This window comes from Saccostrea cucullata, unplaced genomic scaffold (genome assembly GCF_032062105.1).
Source record: "Saccostrea cucullata isolate Sc308-1 unplaced genomic scaffold, CSIRO_AGI_Scuc_v1 ctg4313, whole genome shotgun sequence".
Classification (NCBI taxonomy): Eukaryota; Metazoa; Mollusca; class Bivalvia; order Ostreida; family Ostreidae; genus Saccostrea; species Saccostrea cuccullata.
In genome coordinates this window covers 29672-46635 of record NW_026931312.1, presented here as the reverse complement: position 1 = coordinate 46635, position 16964 = coordinate 29672, and the positions used below count along the sequence as shown (strand labels likewise).

General features: G+C 33.0%; 1 protein-coding gene across 1 annotated transcript in view; it reads right to left on the bottom strand.

Moving 5' to 3' along the window:
• Positions 1–516: 516 nt before the first annotated feature.
• LOC134232149 (afadin-like) overlaps positions 517–16964 on the bottom strand; it is a gene marked incomplete at its 3' end in the record, with an annotated part of 35240 nt that continues 18792 nt past the window's right edge. Inside the window, exons 5-6 of the mRNA XM_062714095.1 lie at positions 1075–1238; positions 517–631 (exon numbers count right to left, since the gene is read on the bottom strand). Of these exons, the coding sequence (XP_062570079.1) occupies positions 517–631; positions 1075–1238 (279 nt within the window). The remainder of the gene's footprint in view (positions 632–1074; positions 1239–16964) is intronic.

Sequence of the window (16964 nt, the reverse complement as noted above, 5' to 3'; positions counted from 1 at the left end):
GATAAATATTAATCGAATAAACTTACCTTTTCTCTTGTCAATCGGAAAATCTTGTTGACATATAACGTGTTTCTTAGTCGCCATATTTTTTCCATGAAAACAAACGTTGTCATGATCAGGATCAACGGAAGTTGATTTTCGGAACTCTCGAGAATTTAGAGTTCCGAATGTAAAACTGAAACAACAAAACACGGTGCGTCCGTGAAAGCAACTTTTTTGGACACTTTTTTGGACAAATCGTCGTGTCCAAGTTTTGTTGGGTACTAACCTGCAAATACCCAATTAGGGTGTTTTAAGCATATTCAGCGACACTTCTTATTGGGTATACCCAATAAGCAAAAAGTACCCAATAAGTACAATCTTGGCATGAAAAATACCCAATAAATGCACTCTCGTAAACACGGACGGACGGACAGACGGACAAGGTGATTCCTATATACCCCCCCAAACTTCGTTTGCGGGGGTATAAAAAAAGAATTTTTTCCTACATAAGATACCTTTAACAATACAACTGACCTTCAGTGGGAGGGAAATCAATGGCGATGGCCAGCGGACACTCATGATCCTCCATGATTCTCTCCTCCCCAATGTTCCCTCCGTGGCACTCCCTCTCACCTGGGGGCACCAACACCTGTAAAATTCAAACAGGTGTAAATCAAAAGCTCTGCTGAGGATAAATTGTAAAACTGTAGTGTGCTTAGATACAAAGCCTCCAATGTGTGCCATTACATGTAGAAACCAAGTTTTCAAATATAACTAGAAGGATTCAACCAAAAACTATTTTTCACCATTAAAACAATGTTACCAATATTCAAAAATTAGTAAAAATATGGCTGGACTCATTTGAATCAATTTGTTAATTGCTTTCTGCAAGGAAGCAATACTAAGGGTTATAATTTTCCCCTTTCAAAACCAAACCTATGTCCTATGGGTCTTATAAACCATATAGTTACAAATGCTTATGATTACAATATATATTGTCATGCTTATATTCTTAATTGTATTAATTGCCCATAAAGGAGAGAGTTTCCAGAGGGGTTCAGAACCAATCAGCTCTAGGCCTGTAATGCTCACCTGAACCAAACAGAAATCGTCGGGGTCATTGACGCTGAAGTCCATCCCGTACTTGTCCATGGTCTCTTTGATGACGTAGTGGACATTGTCAGCTGTAGACAGGAGGAGGGTCTTGTAGGGAATGTCCGGCTTAATACTCTCTCCATAGATCTTCAGCGTACCCCCTGGAGGAAGTCACAAAATAAAAATCAATTTCTTAAAATTCAGATTTAAAATTACACAGTCTGAATACCAACACTGAGCTGAAAACTTCACTTTTGATTATAGTTCGAGATAATTAAAATTCATTGACATGAACATATGCATGTGTTGTAGTGTAAAACGTATTAAAATCATAGTACAGGTATCTGGGCTTGTTAATAATTTTTAATTACATTTTCTGAAAATACTGTGATTGATGTATTATGCTAAAGAACTAAATTTAATTCAATGGTGTAAAATTTGTAATCACCATTCATAGATTACCGGTACAATTTACATTTACCTTATTTTAGAAATAACTACAAGGAAGGTGAATTTAAAAAAAATGCTCAATGTGCCCGGGCCTACATCACATGTACATATTTTAGTGAAAGATTATATCTAATTGTTTACAACCCTACAAAGTATATTGAAAAGCGACTACCCTGTTTGAACAAAAAGTCATTTCATATTCACTGAACCATACTAGAAACTTTGAAAGTCAAACTCAATTATGAAACGGTATGTGCTAATCTCAGACAATTCTATATAAAGGTTGATCATAAATTAAAAACTGCTATGGCACCTCCGGGGTAATCTTAATGAAACATAAACTAAATTATATATATTATATACATGTATACATTTTTTGAGCGGCGTTGACCTCTTGTAAATAACCACAGGCACGTAGAACATGAACCCCTCCCTCCTTTCCATTTTTTACTTCCTAACGCCAGGGATGAGTAAACCTTTTCCATTTTTTTTAAATTTTAACTCCACCCTATATGTGCACGTCGATTTAATCGAAATATTTACTAATCGGAGGCAAATAAAGAATTATATAAATGGAAATCTGAAAAGGAAAAAGAGTGTTTTTCAAATTTATCACTGTCTGCATATTCCATGATTCTCTACGCTTTATAGATAGTGATTATGCAAGTGAAGATTGTGAGGCAGACGTCGAGAATAAAAACAAATTGCAAGCCGTCTCATTTTATGTATCAATCGAAGACGAAAAACATGGTATTTAAAAACAGCATAAAGAGATGAAATGGGTTACATTATTAATAACATGCAATAAGTATTAAACATGTTAAAATCCAAAATAGGGAAACACCCAGAAAAACAGAAAGGGGGGGGGGGGGGTCGACACTCCAATTGCCTGTGTAAGTAACGGCACGCGTTGTTGCTAGTTACATGTAGATATTTTATTCGCTGCGTTGCTTTCCATGTTCATTCAGTAGAATTAATGTTAATGTTATATGTATACAATGAGAGTCTAAGAACAAAATAAAATCTGCCTGTTTATTGTGCTAAATAAAATTAATTTTTAAATTATCGTCCCATTTACCCCTCTAAATTCCTTTTAAGTAAGCATTTTTTCTATCCTTATACGTACATTAAGCATAAAATAAAATCAAATTAAGATTTATTTTAGCTAGGCCTATTTGCTGCCTCTTTGTAAACAAAAACATTTTCAATATGAACACTTGATTCAGAAGAAGTTATTGGTATTTGGCGGAAATTGATTCAGAAGAAGTTATTGTTGATTTGATACCCTTGCTGAATTTTCTAACGAAAAAGGATGTATACAAAGCGTACGTTACAACATATTTCGGGGTTGAGGGTTTGGGATGTTAGTAGTCCTTGACTTCTAAATTATCTTCATACCTACGACTTTTCATATAAACTTAGATCACAGATCTGCGATTTCAACAGAGATGGAGAGTCTGCCTTTTCCAATGGGGGGAAGGTCACTTTTATTTTCCAAATTCCGGCGAGAATCCGCGCATGAATAAAAAGAAACGGTAGAAATAAACATAAAGAAAATAAAAAAAAAAGAAACTAAAGGACTGATTGTTGGTTTACGCCGTTTACGTGAATTTTCACTAAAATTAGCCATGATAAGCTGATCGATTCAAGGGAAAAATGTCTAATAATTATTTTATTGAACTATTAATATGAAACTGGTCATTTGAAAGCAGATATACATGAATTTCCTTTTTCTTAAAATCCGTATATTTTTTTTTTTGTGCTCTGTATACCAGGTCGATATTCACGACGTCAAGCGTGACGTTGTTCTTAAAAATGCTACATTTGTCAATATAAAAGCAATTATCTACAATTTAATTACGAAAAAATGAACCCGAGGACATATTAATTTTTTGACATAGATTTATATCAAATCAATTCTACTTTTAAATACCAAAGGATAAACAAATTCGTCTGCACGATTTAAAAGTTATTGATACTTTTTTTTAATTAAAACCTTGCCTGAAAACAAGCCAAAAACGACGTTTTCCCTATACAATTCAATAGAATACCCTTGAAAATGTAACTACAACAATGACATCTTTGGAATTCAATTACACAAAAACGAAGCAGACGAATTTTATGAAATTTTCAGAGAATGGAAATCAAAGGTAGAGAAATCATTTAGGTAATTTTCATGGTATGCTTTCGAACACTTTTAAAAGCCCTGTAAACCCGCGACCTACGTTAAGGGTAGATATCATCTTATTATGTTTTACTATTAAAAAAGTGATAGTAAAGGAATGTTTGCAACCTCGACCTTGTCAAAATGACCTTGGGTCACACCATAACACAAGATGGTGATGAGCATATCCCATTTGTGTGCTACTGTATTGACAAATTCACACATGTTTTTTAAACAATGCATCCAGTCAAAATATCTTATCCTAAATGACCTTGATTCAAGGCCATAACACACTCTCCATGATTTATGCCATACCTTTTTTTTTAGATACTGGCCTTGTCACAGCTAATATACATGTGTAAAAAGTTATGGTCAATTTTAAACAGTGTTTAAATTTTGTAAAGACGAATAATGACCCCCATCGAATAATGACCGGGGGGTCATTTTTCAACGACAAAAAGTGACCCCCACCCGTAGAAAAAAATCATTTTTTGTAGAAAAAGGGTCCTAGGGGGTCAATATATTATATGTTAGTCCTATAAAATAATGACCCCCATTGAAAAATGACCCCCTTTAAAGTGATACAAAATATACACTCTTTGATATTTTTTTTTACACCGAAACTAATTTTTACTTTTTCTGTAACCAGAAAAATACAAAAAGTCGTATGAAATAATTAAGAGATACACGTAATCTTTCAATGCTAAAATTGTGTTTGAAAAGAGATTCTTTAATTGTCAAGTAAATAAAATTTCTTATTAATATTCCTCCTTATAGAGTTTGCTTAAAGAATGATATTCCACTTTTTTTTTTAGAAATCAAACCATGCAAAAATCAGGTTTAAATACTCTTCAATAGGAAAAATTAAATTTTCCGTCATTTCAACTTTTAGTTTGTTTAAGTTTGGCAAATCCTATTTGACAATGATGGAGGAGGAAATTTTTATCCCCCCCCCCCAAAAAAAAGAAGTACATTACGTTAAATCAAAAAAAAAAAATAATAATAATAAATGAAAAGCAAAAATATAAATAAAACTCTATACCTTTCAATAATTCTGAGAGAGGCTCTAGATAAAATATTGAAATGAAGTTAAGCCTTCACACAAGTACTATCATATCATAATTTACTTCGCCATGATTAAAGCATACTTTAAATGTTGGTGGAGGTATACTTGAAAGTATTGTGGCAAAGTAACAGTTAAAAATTAGTAGAATGGTAGATTATTTTTAGCTTATTTTTAATTCCTTCTTATAGAAAAATAAAGGTAGGTTGATTTTTTTTTTTGCTTTTGTTCAATATCGACTTCCTCCTAGATAAGAAAGGGGGTGGGGTAAGTATAAGACCTAAAAATATGCTCTGTAAAGCTATGGGCTAGTGTATAATACACAGTCATTCTAATGCAAAAACTATACATGTAAACATAAACTTTTGATTTAGCACACAAGCGTAGAACTGATTTTGAAATTGGTGATATTGAAACAATTTGGCTAGAATTAAATACAAAGAATTCTAAACCAATTTATTACTGTTCAGCATATCGTCCACCATCTGCTCCCTCCTGCTGGGCAGAGGACCTGGCTAGAGAGATTAACTGTGCCTCCTGCTGTGACAATGCTGAAATCATCTTAACAGGTGATTTTAATGTAGACTTATTCAAAGAACCCCCACAAAGTTGGACATATGCTTTAGAAGAATTTGATTTTTCACAACTAATTACAGCAGCAACCAGAGTAACTAATACTTCAAGTACTCTAATAGATCACTTTTACACCAATAAACCAGATAACATGTGTGAAGTAAATGTACCTTTTATAGCCATCTCTGACCATTACCCAATATGTGCCACTAGAAAAACAAAATGAATGCAGCAAAAAGGACAACACGTAGAAATAGAGTACAGAGACTTCAAAAAGTTCGATGAAAATAAATTCCTTCACGACTTAAAAGATGTAGACTTTAACAATCTCCTCCAGATGCATGACCCTAATGAAATACTAACTGAATTCTATGATTTATTTAATAGTATACTTGACCAGCATGCAAAGGTTAAAACAAAACGCGTAAAGAGCGAAATCCGCCCTAAATGGATGACACAAGAAATAAACAATGCTAGACATTTACGGGACTCTTACCATAAAGAAGGAGATATGGAGAACTATAGAATTTATCGAAACAAAGTTAGTCTTCTTATAGACAAATCAAAATCGTCTTACTATAAAACAGCTATTGAACAAAGTTCAAATCTCAAAGAAATGTGGAACTATCTTAATCAATTAACATGTAATTCAAAGAACATAACACCATCTCATGTGTTTTCTAATGGGGAAATTGTTGATAATTTACAGGATATTGCAAATACTTTTAATAACCACTTTACGGATATCTCTAATAAGCTTCTGATGAAATTGCCTAAACATGATTATGATCCTAATATATTATGTAATTTTGTAAGGTCTAAGCTTGATGAAGAAACCATCTTTAGTATTCATCAAATTGAGGAAAGTGAAGTTTTTAACATGCTTAATTCTCTAAATATCAATAAATCAGCTGGCATTGACTTTATTGGGCCGCGTCTTCTAAAAGTCGCATCCAAATATATATGTAAACCTATAACTCATCTTATTAATGCTAGCATAGTAAGTGGTATTTTCCCGACAAATTTAAAACAAGCCAAAGTAACACCTATATTTAAGAAAGGTGACAAAGCTGACCCAAATAATTATCGTCCCATTTCTATTTTACCAACTATATCTAAACTGATAGAAAAACATGTAGCTAAGCTAATACAAAACTTCACTAATGAATTTGATCTATTAACACAATCCCAGTCGGGATTTAGGGAACTCCATTCTTGTCAAACTTCACTTACAAAAGTAACAGAAAGTTGGCTTAATGCAATGGATTGTGGTGAACTAATCGGCATTACATTTATAGATTTTAGTAAAGCTTTTGATTTGGTGAATCACGATATTCTTCTAGAAAAATTAAATCATTACAAATTTGACCAAACAGCTATAAAATGGTTTAAGTCATATCTTTACGACAGGACCCAGTGTGTTAAATTTGGAACATGTGTTTCCAATATTCAAGCCGTCACAGCAGGAGTGCCACAAGGGTCAATTCTGGGCCCTCTTTTATTTTTATTGTACATAAATGACCTTCCATTACATGTAAATAATTCAAATATTGATATGTTTGCTGATGATGTTACTCTGTATTCAAATAATCATAATGCACGATGTTTAGAAAATACGCTAAATGCAGATCTTTGTGAGATTGAAAAATGGTGTGCTCAAAATCAAATGGTCTTAAATGTAGATAAAACAAAATGTATGTTAATGGGAACACAGCAAAGAAAATCAAAATTAGATAATCCAAATTTACAACTTTATGCCTCAGACAAAACAATTGAAATTGTTGAAACTGGAAAAATTCTTGGTGTACATATTGATGATAAGTTACAGTATGCAAATCATATTGACTCAGTTTGTAAAACGGTTAATTATAAGTTATTTACGCTTCGTAGGATTAAGAAATTTCTCCCTCTTCATACCAGGAAACTTTATTACAACGCTTATATTTTACCATCTTTTAACTATTGTTTGACTGTTTGGGGTAATGCCCCCAAGCAGGACATGGACAGACTATTTAAATTACAGAAAAGGGCAGCAAGGATTATCCTTGATGCAAGTCCTGATTCTTCTTCTAAACCACTGTTTGAGAGACTTGGGTGGTTAACAGTTTATGAACTAGTTGATCTATACAAATACATATTATTATACAAAATTTTCAGTGGAATGACTCCCGAATATCTTCGTAATTTATTTGAATTTCAGTCTTCAACTTCTTATAACCTGCGATCCGAAACTAATTATGATCTTAGATTACCAAAATTTCGTACAAACTTATTCAAGACCTCTTTTCAGTATTCAGGTGTACATCTGTGGAATAAACTTCCCCAACACATTAGATTCTCTCATTCTCTACGAACATTCAAGCGTAATGTGGAAAATTACATTATCAGCTGTCGTACAATCATTTGAGCATAATAAGAGTTCAATATCGTATATTGTACTGTTATTGTTAAGATATGTCTGTATTTGAACACTCTATTCATAATTCAGTGATTGTAATTCTCAAACCTATATAACATGTACTTAATTGTATGTGATTATGATGATTTGTATCTTAATGAAGTGTCTATATTTTGTATTTGATATATGTAAATATATATAGAGGGCCCTGGGGAAGAATAGTGCATGCACTAACCAGGTTACCTTCTTTAAATAAAGTTTTATTATTATTATTATTATTATTATTATTCATTACATTTCTTTTAACGTAGAACCTACTTCGTATGAAATCATAACTGGTAAATGTGTTTAACCTGTGCTAACCCATTAAGACGTCATAATTAATTCAATGCCACCTTTTCCCGTACTTGACAGCTTCAATAAAAATGGTAGAAAATACTGCATTTTGAAATTCACAGAATTCAATCATGCCAACATAATCTTAATTCAATTCATATATTTTTTGGTTTATAATGCTTAATGGCAATATATTTCTGGAATAAGAGAAAATATGTAGGCACCTTTTATTTACTATAGATCTAGACCTGAAGTTGACAAACCCAAGACTATCTAGTGTTATGAAATTACAATGTACATACAACTTTCGTAATAATTTGAATGGTATATAACCATTTTGAAGGAATGCATAAATCGTAAGAAATCTTTAGTTGCCAGCTATATAGTGTAACATCTTGATGAAATGTGTCTAAGTCAAAGATGTACGTGTTGTAGATCATTTGATCGTGTATACATTTTTGTGATACCTATAATGAAATGATGTGCATTCCTATTAACAATTATTTGTTACCTATTCATATTCTTGGTGTTTGATTACAATTTTTCTATTAAATATGATCTTTTTAAAGTAAAAGTACAATTTCTGATAAATATTTAATCTGAAAGTAACCCCAAATAGTCATTTAATAATTAAATCCCGTGTAAGTGCAAAAAGGTCAAGAATATGAGTATCGGTTAATAGCCTATCTTTCATTCGTTAGAGGTGAAAGGTATATATTTTAATCATTTTTGTAATCATTTGGCTATGTTCTTCATCATATTAAAGATTGAAAACATTGTGAAGAAGACGTCTAAAAAATATTTACAAATATAGGGTTCATAATTGACTAGAAATAATATAGTTCATTTGACTATTTTTTTAATGGTGGACTTATCTTTTATGTTAATTGAATAAAAAAGAAATTATTCTTGATAAAATATTGTTTAATATTATTCAGTTAAAAAAAAGTTTATAAACGACGATGTTTGAAGAAGCATTTTTGTGATTTTTCATATTCCCTTTATGACAAGTACCCCCAAACAAGAGGCCCATGGGCCACATCGCTCACCTGAGAAGCTTTGACCATTCTGTTCTTTACTAGATTTCCCCCTTGTAATACATATTGTGACCCCCCCCTACCCCACTGATCATAATTTAGACAATTTCAAATCTACACTACCACAGGATGCTTCCATAAAGTTTCAGCTTTTCTGGCCCAGTGGTTCTTGAGAAGAAGATTTTAAAAGATTTTTCCTATATATTTCTATGTAAAACTTTGATTCCACATTGTGGCCCCACCCTACTCCCGGGGGGCATGATTTGAACAATTTAAAAATCTACACTACCCCAGGATGCTTTCACATACGTTTCAGCTTTTCTGGCCCAGTGGTTCTTGAGAAGAAGATTTTTAAAGATTTTTCCTATATATTTCCATGTAAAACTTTGAATCCCCATTGTGGCCCCGCCCAACCCCGGGGGTCATGATTTGAACAATTTAGAATCTACACTACCCCAGGATGCTTCCACATAAGTTTCAGCTTTTCTGGCCTAGTGGTTCTTGAAAAGAAGATTTTTTAATGACCCCACCCTATTTTTGTCTTTTCTTGATTATCTCCCCTTGTGAAGGGATTTGGCTCTTCATTTTAACAATTTAAATTCCCCTTCACCCAAGCATGCTTTGTATCAAGTTTGGTCAAAATTGATCCAGTGGTTCTTGAGAAAAAGTCGAAAATGTGAAAAGTTTACGGACGGACAGACGGAAGGACGGACGACAGACACAATGTAATCAGAAAAGCTCACTTGAGCATTCGGCTCAGGTGAGCTAAAAATTTGAAAATGTGAAGTCGCAGTATGTAAATACCATACCAAGTTTCACAGCTTGTTCTAGATTAAAAAACAAGGAAACATATCATGATATCTTAACTGATTGATAAGCAAGTACTAATTTATCATTTTGAAAAGTTTGAAAATCTTGTGACAAAGACTTTTCCGACATAGGTTCTACTTTAATTCTTGTTTTACTCCACCCTTTTAGTCAGCTCTGAGTATACTTTTCAGAGAATTTAATATGAAAATCAGATCAAACATTTTCATTGCTGTAACGTCTTCTTTAAAATGTATATTAATATGAAAAGTTAATTGAAGACCATTTCTTTTTATGTCCCCGTAATCGAAGATTCGGGGGTATATAGTTTTATCGTGTTCGTCTGTATGTCAGTCTGTCTATCTGGCGGTTTGTTTTTCCGCAAAAACCTTAACCTTTACCATAACTTTTCATTTATTGGAGCTATGACTTTCATATTAAAATGTATATTCCTTGTGACAAGATCTTACTTTGGGTCCACTAAATTTGACCATTTGACCTTTACCTTGGAGATTGTCTCATTTTACACAAAAATGTCAAATTTTTACTTCGGCCATAACTTTTAAACGGTAGATACTAAAACTCTCATTCTTCAAATATGTAGTTTTTTGGCATTACCTTTCATTGGATACTAAAAAACCTTGATCTTTTGACCTTGACCTTGGAGTTTTCCGAACTTATGATTTTTTTTACCTTGGCCATAACTTTTGAACGGTAAGGGCTAGGGTATTCATACTTCACATATGTAATCCTTGTTACATTAAACATTTTCTTAAGAAATCATCAACTTTGACCTTTGAGTTTGACCTACCTTTCAAAAACTTATCCTTAGCCATGACTTTTGAACAAGTGGTGCTAGGGCTTTCCTATTTTGCAGTTGTATTTCTTGTGAGAAGACCCTACTTTGGGTAACAATATATTTAAATTGCATTTAAGAAAAGTTTAATCTTCGCTATGCTGCCATAAAGGGGCATAGCTGTTTCACAAACACATCTTTTTATATAAAAGAGGAGTTGCGGATAAGAGATGGATACCTCAAAGCGTAACAGACGGACGGACGAACATCCCGATCACTATATACCCTCCCGCTTTTCAAGGGTAGGATATAATAAATAAATATATAATACTGCTGATTTTTTCTGTCAGTTCGATGATTTCTTCCATCAAACAATGTTTACCTAACCCTTAAGGCTTGATAAATCTTTTACTCCTTTAGTTTCTGAATTATTGCATTTACCTTAAAATATGGCTATAATTGTATAATGTTATGAGATCAACATATCATCAGATTATTCCCAATTAGCTCAGGTGAGCATTTTGGCCAATCTGATTTAAATACAGATCTCTACATAGCGCAAAGCTGCGCTTTGCGCTATGTAGAGATCTGTTTTTTAATCAGATTGGCATTTTGGCCAATTTGCTTCTTTATCTAATTTTTTTTTTGCCCCCTAAAAATTTTAGGTTTAATCTTCAGGGGGTCATTTTTCTACGGGGGTCATTTTTCTTCACGTGGGTTCTGCAAATTTTTAGGGAAGTGACACTTTTTCTACGGGCAAAAGGGTCATTTTTCTACGTCGAATAATGACCGGGGGTCATTTTTCGCTGTCGAAAAATGACCCCCGGTCATTATTTGATGGGGGTCATTATTCGTCTTTACACCGGATAAACTTCAAGGTCAAAGTTCATGATATACTAGTATTTGATATGATTTTATCACAGGTTACGTACATGACATTGTGATGTTTGTGTAATATGAAAGCCCTATCTCTCCTCATTAAAAAAGTTATGATCAAGCCTCAAGGTCAAGTTGTCAAAAGTCAGTGTATTTAGAAAAGAGTTGTCATTAGAGTAAGGTAATTCACAGGGATAAAATAAAAGCCCTATCTCTTCTAAGTCAAAAGGTATGAGTATTGTTAATGTTTTTGAGAAAGCAGGTCAAACTTCAAGGTCAAAGGGTAAAAAATTAGTGAATTTTAAAAGGTGTTGTCACAGTCAATACATTTTTATAAAATGGAAGCTTTCAAAAGTTATGGTCAATTTAAACTAATGTTATTTTTTTTTAAGTAGGTCAAGCTCCAAGATCAAGGTCACAAGGTCAAAAATCACAGTATATTTGAAAATCAGATGTTACAAATAATGCTCATGTGAAATATCAAAGTCCTATTTCAACTCATTCAATAGTTATTATCAAGTTTAAAGTTCTCGTGACAGATGGACAGATTGGCTGACGAATAAGGTTTAATGTTCCCTAAAAAATAAATACATGTAATTTGAACATGATAGATTGAGAAGTACGAATAATTAAAAAAAAAATTACACAATAGAATATATTAGAATATAAATCAGGTTTCCTACATGAGATTTCCTTAAAGACTATGTATTGCATGTTCTTGGAGGTTCAAGACGCGGAGACCGGTCATTTAGATGAGATGTCTCGTTACGGGGTTGGTGGTGCCATAAAAGGATTTAATTCGCCTGATTCCACCTCTGATTTTTTTTAAGTCTGTCTTTGCGCTGCTAGTGATTTATATTGTTTAAACAAAATTTAATTTCATGAAAAGAATTATTTTTTAATGCTTATTTTTGACATATGGTTAAGTTATTAACCTATCAATTTGAGTTTAAATAGTAAAAAAGAATTTGTCACTAAGTATTTATCTAAGGAATTAGTGTCACTCCTCTACATCAAAGAGTGTCTGACTTGTATGTATGATATAAATTGCGTAAATGTGTTAATTGAAATTTGAGTGAATCCCGTATGTTGTGTGAGAGAGTTTTTAGATCCGCCGTGGACTATCCCGGACGTGAACATTAGATGTACAGGACATTCCGTCATCAAGAAAATATAGTTTTACTCTGGACTATTTTCCGAGTTACCAAAACGTTTGTGTGTGTGTTGGTGTGTGAGCTTTACAACCTGTCTTTGTTTTTCTGTGACTTGATTTGATTTATTTTTCAAAAAACAAACTTTAACTTTTTATTGCTTGACTTTCGTTTTATAAATTTTCATCACAAGTTCACTTGTGTCAGGGGCGGATACAGGATTTGTGGTTGGGGGGGGGGGGGGGCGTGGATAACTTTGTTGAGGCAAGGGGTGTGGGGGCCGCCTTAAGGCCCCCAGTGGGTCCAGGGCGAAGCCCTGGTGGGGGCCCAGGGGGCAAACCCCCGGAAGCTCCTGGGTTTTCGTGTATTTAAGAGTAAAACCAGGCACTATAATAGTGCATATTTTTCAATTTTTTTTTAAAAGTGGCATATAGGTTCGGATGTTTGAATGATAATATTGTATTGAATGTTTCTCAGTTCTCATTGTATTTAACACATGCCACCATAATAAACGATTTACCTACTTAGTACTTACTAATAGTGGAATTGGTTAGTGATATACCAAAGTACGGCCCCCCTTAAATCCGCCAGTGTGAGTTAATTTAACCAAATAAATTCTATTAAAATAATGATTCCATCTTCTTTGTTAACTTTAAATTGCTTGAAATATACTGTAAAAATCCAGAATGAAAAAAATGAATGTTAGAAATGAAATTATTAAGTGTCGGAAAAGCATTGCAAAATTCCGGAAATCAAACGCAGTAAAAACTGTACCCCCCCCCCCCCCCTACCCAAAGAAACTAATACATGTATACACTTCGATGCTCGAATGAACACTTTAATCGGCACAAATTTTAGAAATTAAAACGTTTATATATAGGAAAGTTTAGTGACGCATATCTTTTTTTCATTTATTTGACGACCTGTGAATAAAAAAAAGTCGCGTATGATTGTTGGTTAACATTTATTTATAATAGGTTATGGATTAATCATGGATTTCAACACCAGTCCTGACCTGTACGGTAACCTGAACAAACTAACCAACTGACATTCTCGACTCTGAAGGAAAACGTATCATTTGAGGGAAGGGGGGTTACGTATCGTATTGCAGGAAATTTAATTATCTCTTTTAGTCCAATAAACAAAAAAAAGAATGGCTTGGAATATTTGTATGCAACTACATGGCTTTCTCAGAAACAATTTTGAGTTTGTTAAAAAAAATGTCTAATTATTCATTTTTTTCTCTCGCATTCTGAAAGCTCGGAATGTATATATTTTGGGGGCTCTTCCGTGTAAAACAGCATGTATTTAGTTACCATCATGTACCCGTAAAATCGTGTCATAGTGATATTCTTTTTATTCGAGGAAATAAAGGAATACATTTGGTACAATGCAATTATAAGTTATGTATCAATTCATGCAAATCTCAAAGTTGCTTCATTTACGATTTTCATGAGAATTGGAAACGTCACTTCAACCAGAGACGTATAAGAGACTTATACGTCTCTGCTTCCACTTACAATTTACTGTGCAATGTTTATAGGTATTTGCTAATTTAAACAACATCGCAAATTTTTCTGATATAAAGCAATTAGAATATAACTTGATATATAGGCCCGTATACATGTAACGATTCCAATTACTTCAAAGTGGAGGGGGAGACGGGGCCTAAAGAATCGTCGTACTACGTGTGTACCTGTCCAATAATAGAATCATCCGCACAAATCAAAAACAAGTTGCAGTATTGATATCCCCAATTTTTTTTTAAATAATGAGACTATAATGGACTTCACAAGGGTAGAATTGAACATTAATTTATCATGCTTATGGTACATGTGCAATTAAAATCACTATCAAAATTGGCAGTTATCGATAGATCATCCTGTGTCCCCTTCAGTGTAACCGATGAACTCGTCCTTAGAACCTAACCCACTTTTTCCTCCAATCAGCAGCTGTTAAGTAGATCACTTAAATGTTAACACGCATTCTCTGTAAGCACCAAAAAATCTTGGAAACGACATGTCTCGAATTTTGATGAAATTTTCACCATAGGTGTGTCTTGGTACAAAACTAGTAAATATGGTGTCGGAAGTTCCACAGGTGCACTTGGTTGCCATGGAGAGGGATCCATTGAATTCGGCCATTTTTAGCCCATTTTGACAAAATGAAAACGTGAAAATTGAGGAAATGTAAATGAATATTTATCGGTATCTAATACACTCTAACAAAAATCATTGGATCATATGATGACATGACCTTTTAAGGTACACAGAGCATATAATCTTTTATTCTAGAAATATTCCTCCTGTAAGAAAAAGGTCATGCAAACTGACATGGTTTCTAAAAATTTGAAAAATTGGGAAATTGGAATTTTTTGAGATCTTTGAGGCTAAATAAGAAAAATTGTCCGCGGAAATTTACCAAAACTTATATGTGTTATCATACTTGGGAATAAGTAGAGTCATTTCATGAAAAAACATAAGTGGGCTTTTGCTCCTATTTTTAGTTACATGTATCTATAAATAGATATATTTTAGAAAAATGTGAAAAATCAAATTTTGGCCAAGTTTAAATTGTCATTACTTCATAATTAGAAAGTATGTTGTAAAATTTGATATTCTAATGACAAGAGCTGGACACCACTAGCTGGCATGGACAACGGTTGAGGGGAATTCCCATTTTTATTTTTAGTAGCAGGTGGCTATATATAGATATGTCTCTGAATATTAGGAAAAATGGCATTTTTGTTCTAATTGAAAACTTCATATAAAAAGTCCTAAGAAACATAAAGCTTTCTACAATATGCTTTTAGAATGTACATGTGTTTGTTCAAAAATTGCTAGAATATTGAGGATGGACTCTTGTCTCATTTAATGGCAACAATGGACTAAAAATAGATTACTCGGATAATTAAGAAAATGTAGATTATTGCAACTTTTCAGGCAATTTTTTGAAGAAGTTGCTGTATAATTAGGAAATATTTTGTAAAATTTTAGATGTAAATGTCAGGATCTGGATGCCACTAGCAGGTATGGATAATTGATGAGGGGAATTCCCATTTCTATTTTTAGTATCAGGTGGCTTAATATAAAGATGTATCTGAATATGATGAAAAATGGCATTTTTGTTCTAATAGGAAGCTTTATACAAAAGGTCCTAACAAATATAAAGCTTTCTATAATATGTTTACAGTATGTACATGTATTTGTACAATAATTGCCACAATATTGAGGATAAACTCTTGCTTCATTTTATGGCAAAAATGGTTTAAAAATAGATTACTCGAATAATTTGAGAAAATGTAGATTATTGCACCCTTTCAAGCAGATTTTAGATTTAATTGCTGCATAATTAGGAAATATTTTGTAGAATTTGAGATGTTAAATGCAAGATCTGGATACCACTAGGTGGTATGGATAATTGTTGAAGGGAATTCCCTTTTCTATTTTTAGTATCAGGTGGCTAAATATAGAGATGTCTCTGAATATTAGGAAAAATGGCATTTTTGTTCTAATTGGAAGGTTCATATAAAAAGTCCTAGCAAATATAAAGCTTTCTACAATATGCTTTCAGAATGTACATGTATTTGTACAATAATTGCCTCAATATTGAGGATGAACTCTTGTTTCCTTTCATATCAACGATGGTCTGAAAATAGATTATTCGAATAATTGAGAAAATGTAGATTATTGCACCTTTTCAAGCACATTTTAGATGTAATTGCTGCATAATTAGGAAATATTTTGTAAAATTTGAGATGTTAATGACAAGATCTGGACATCAAAGCTGGCCAGGTATGAATAATGGTTGAGTAGAATTCCCATTTCTATTTTTAGTATCAGGTGGCTAAATATAGATATGTCTGAATACCAGAAAATTATTGTTAATGACAAAAGCTGGACACCATTAGTCGGTGTGGACAATAGTTGAGGGGGTTTCCCATTCTATTTTTAGTATCAAATGGTGAAATATAGATTTAGATCTAAATATTAGGAAAAAATGTCAGTTTTTTGCTAATTTGAATCTTCCTAGAAAATGTCTTAAATATAAAGCTTGCTACAATATGCCTTCGAAATGAACACTTGTTTGTACAGGAATTGCTACAATATTTAGGACTGACCCTTTTTTAGACGGAGGCTGTATGACAGCCTCCGTGTATTGGGATTGTCTTGCCCATGACGTATAAAATAATGAGGATTCACCAAGCACCATCTATCGGTGGAATTGTTTTCATTA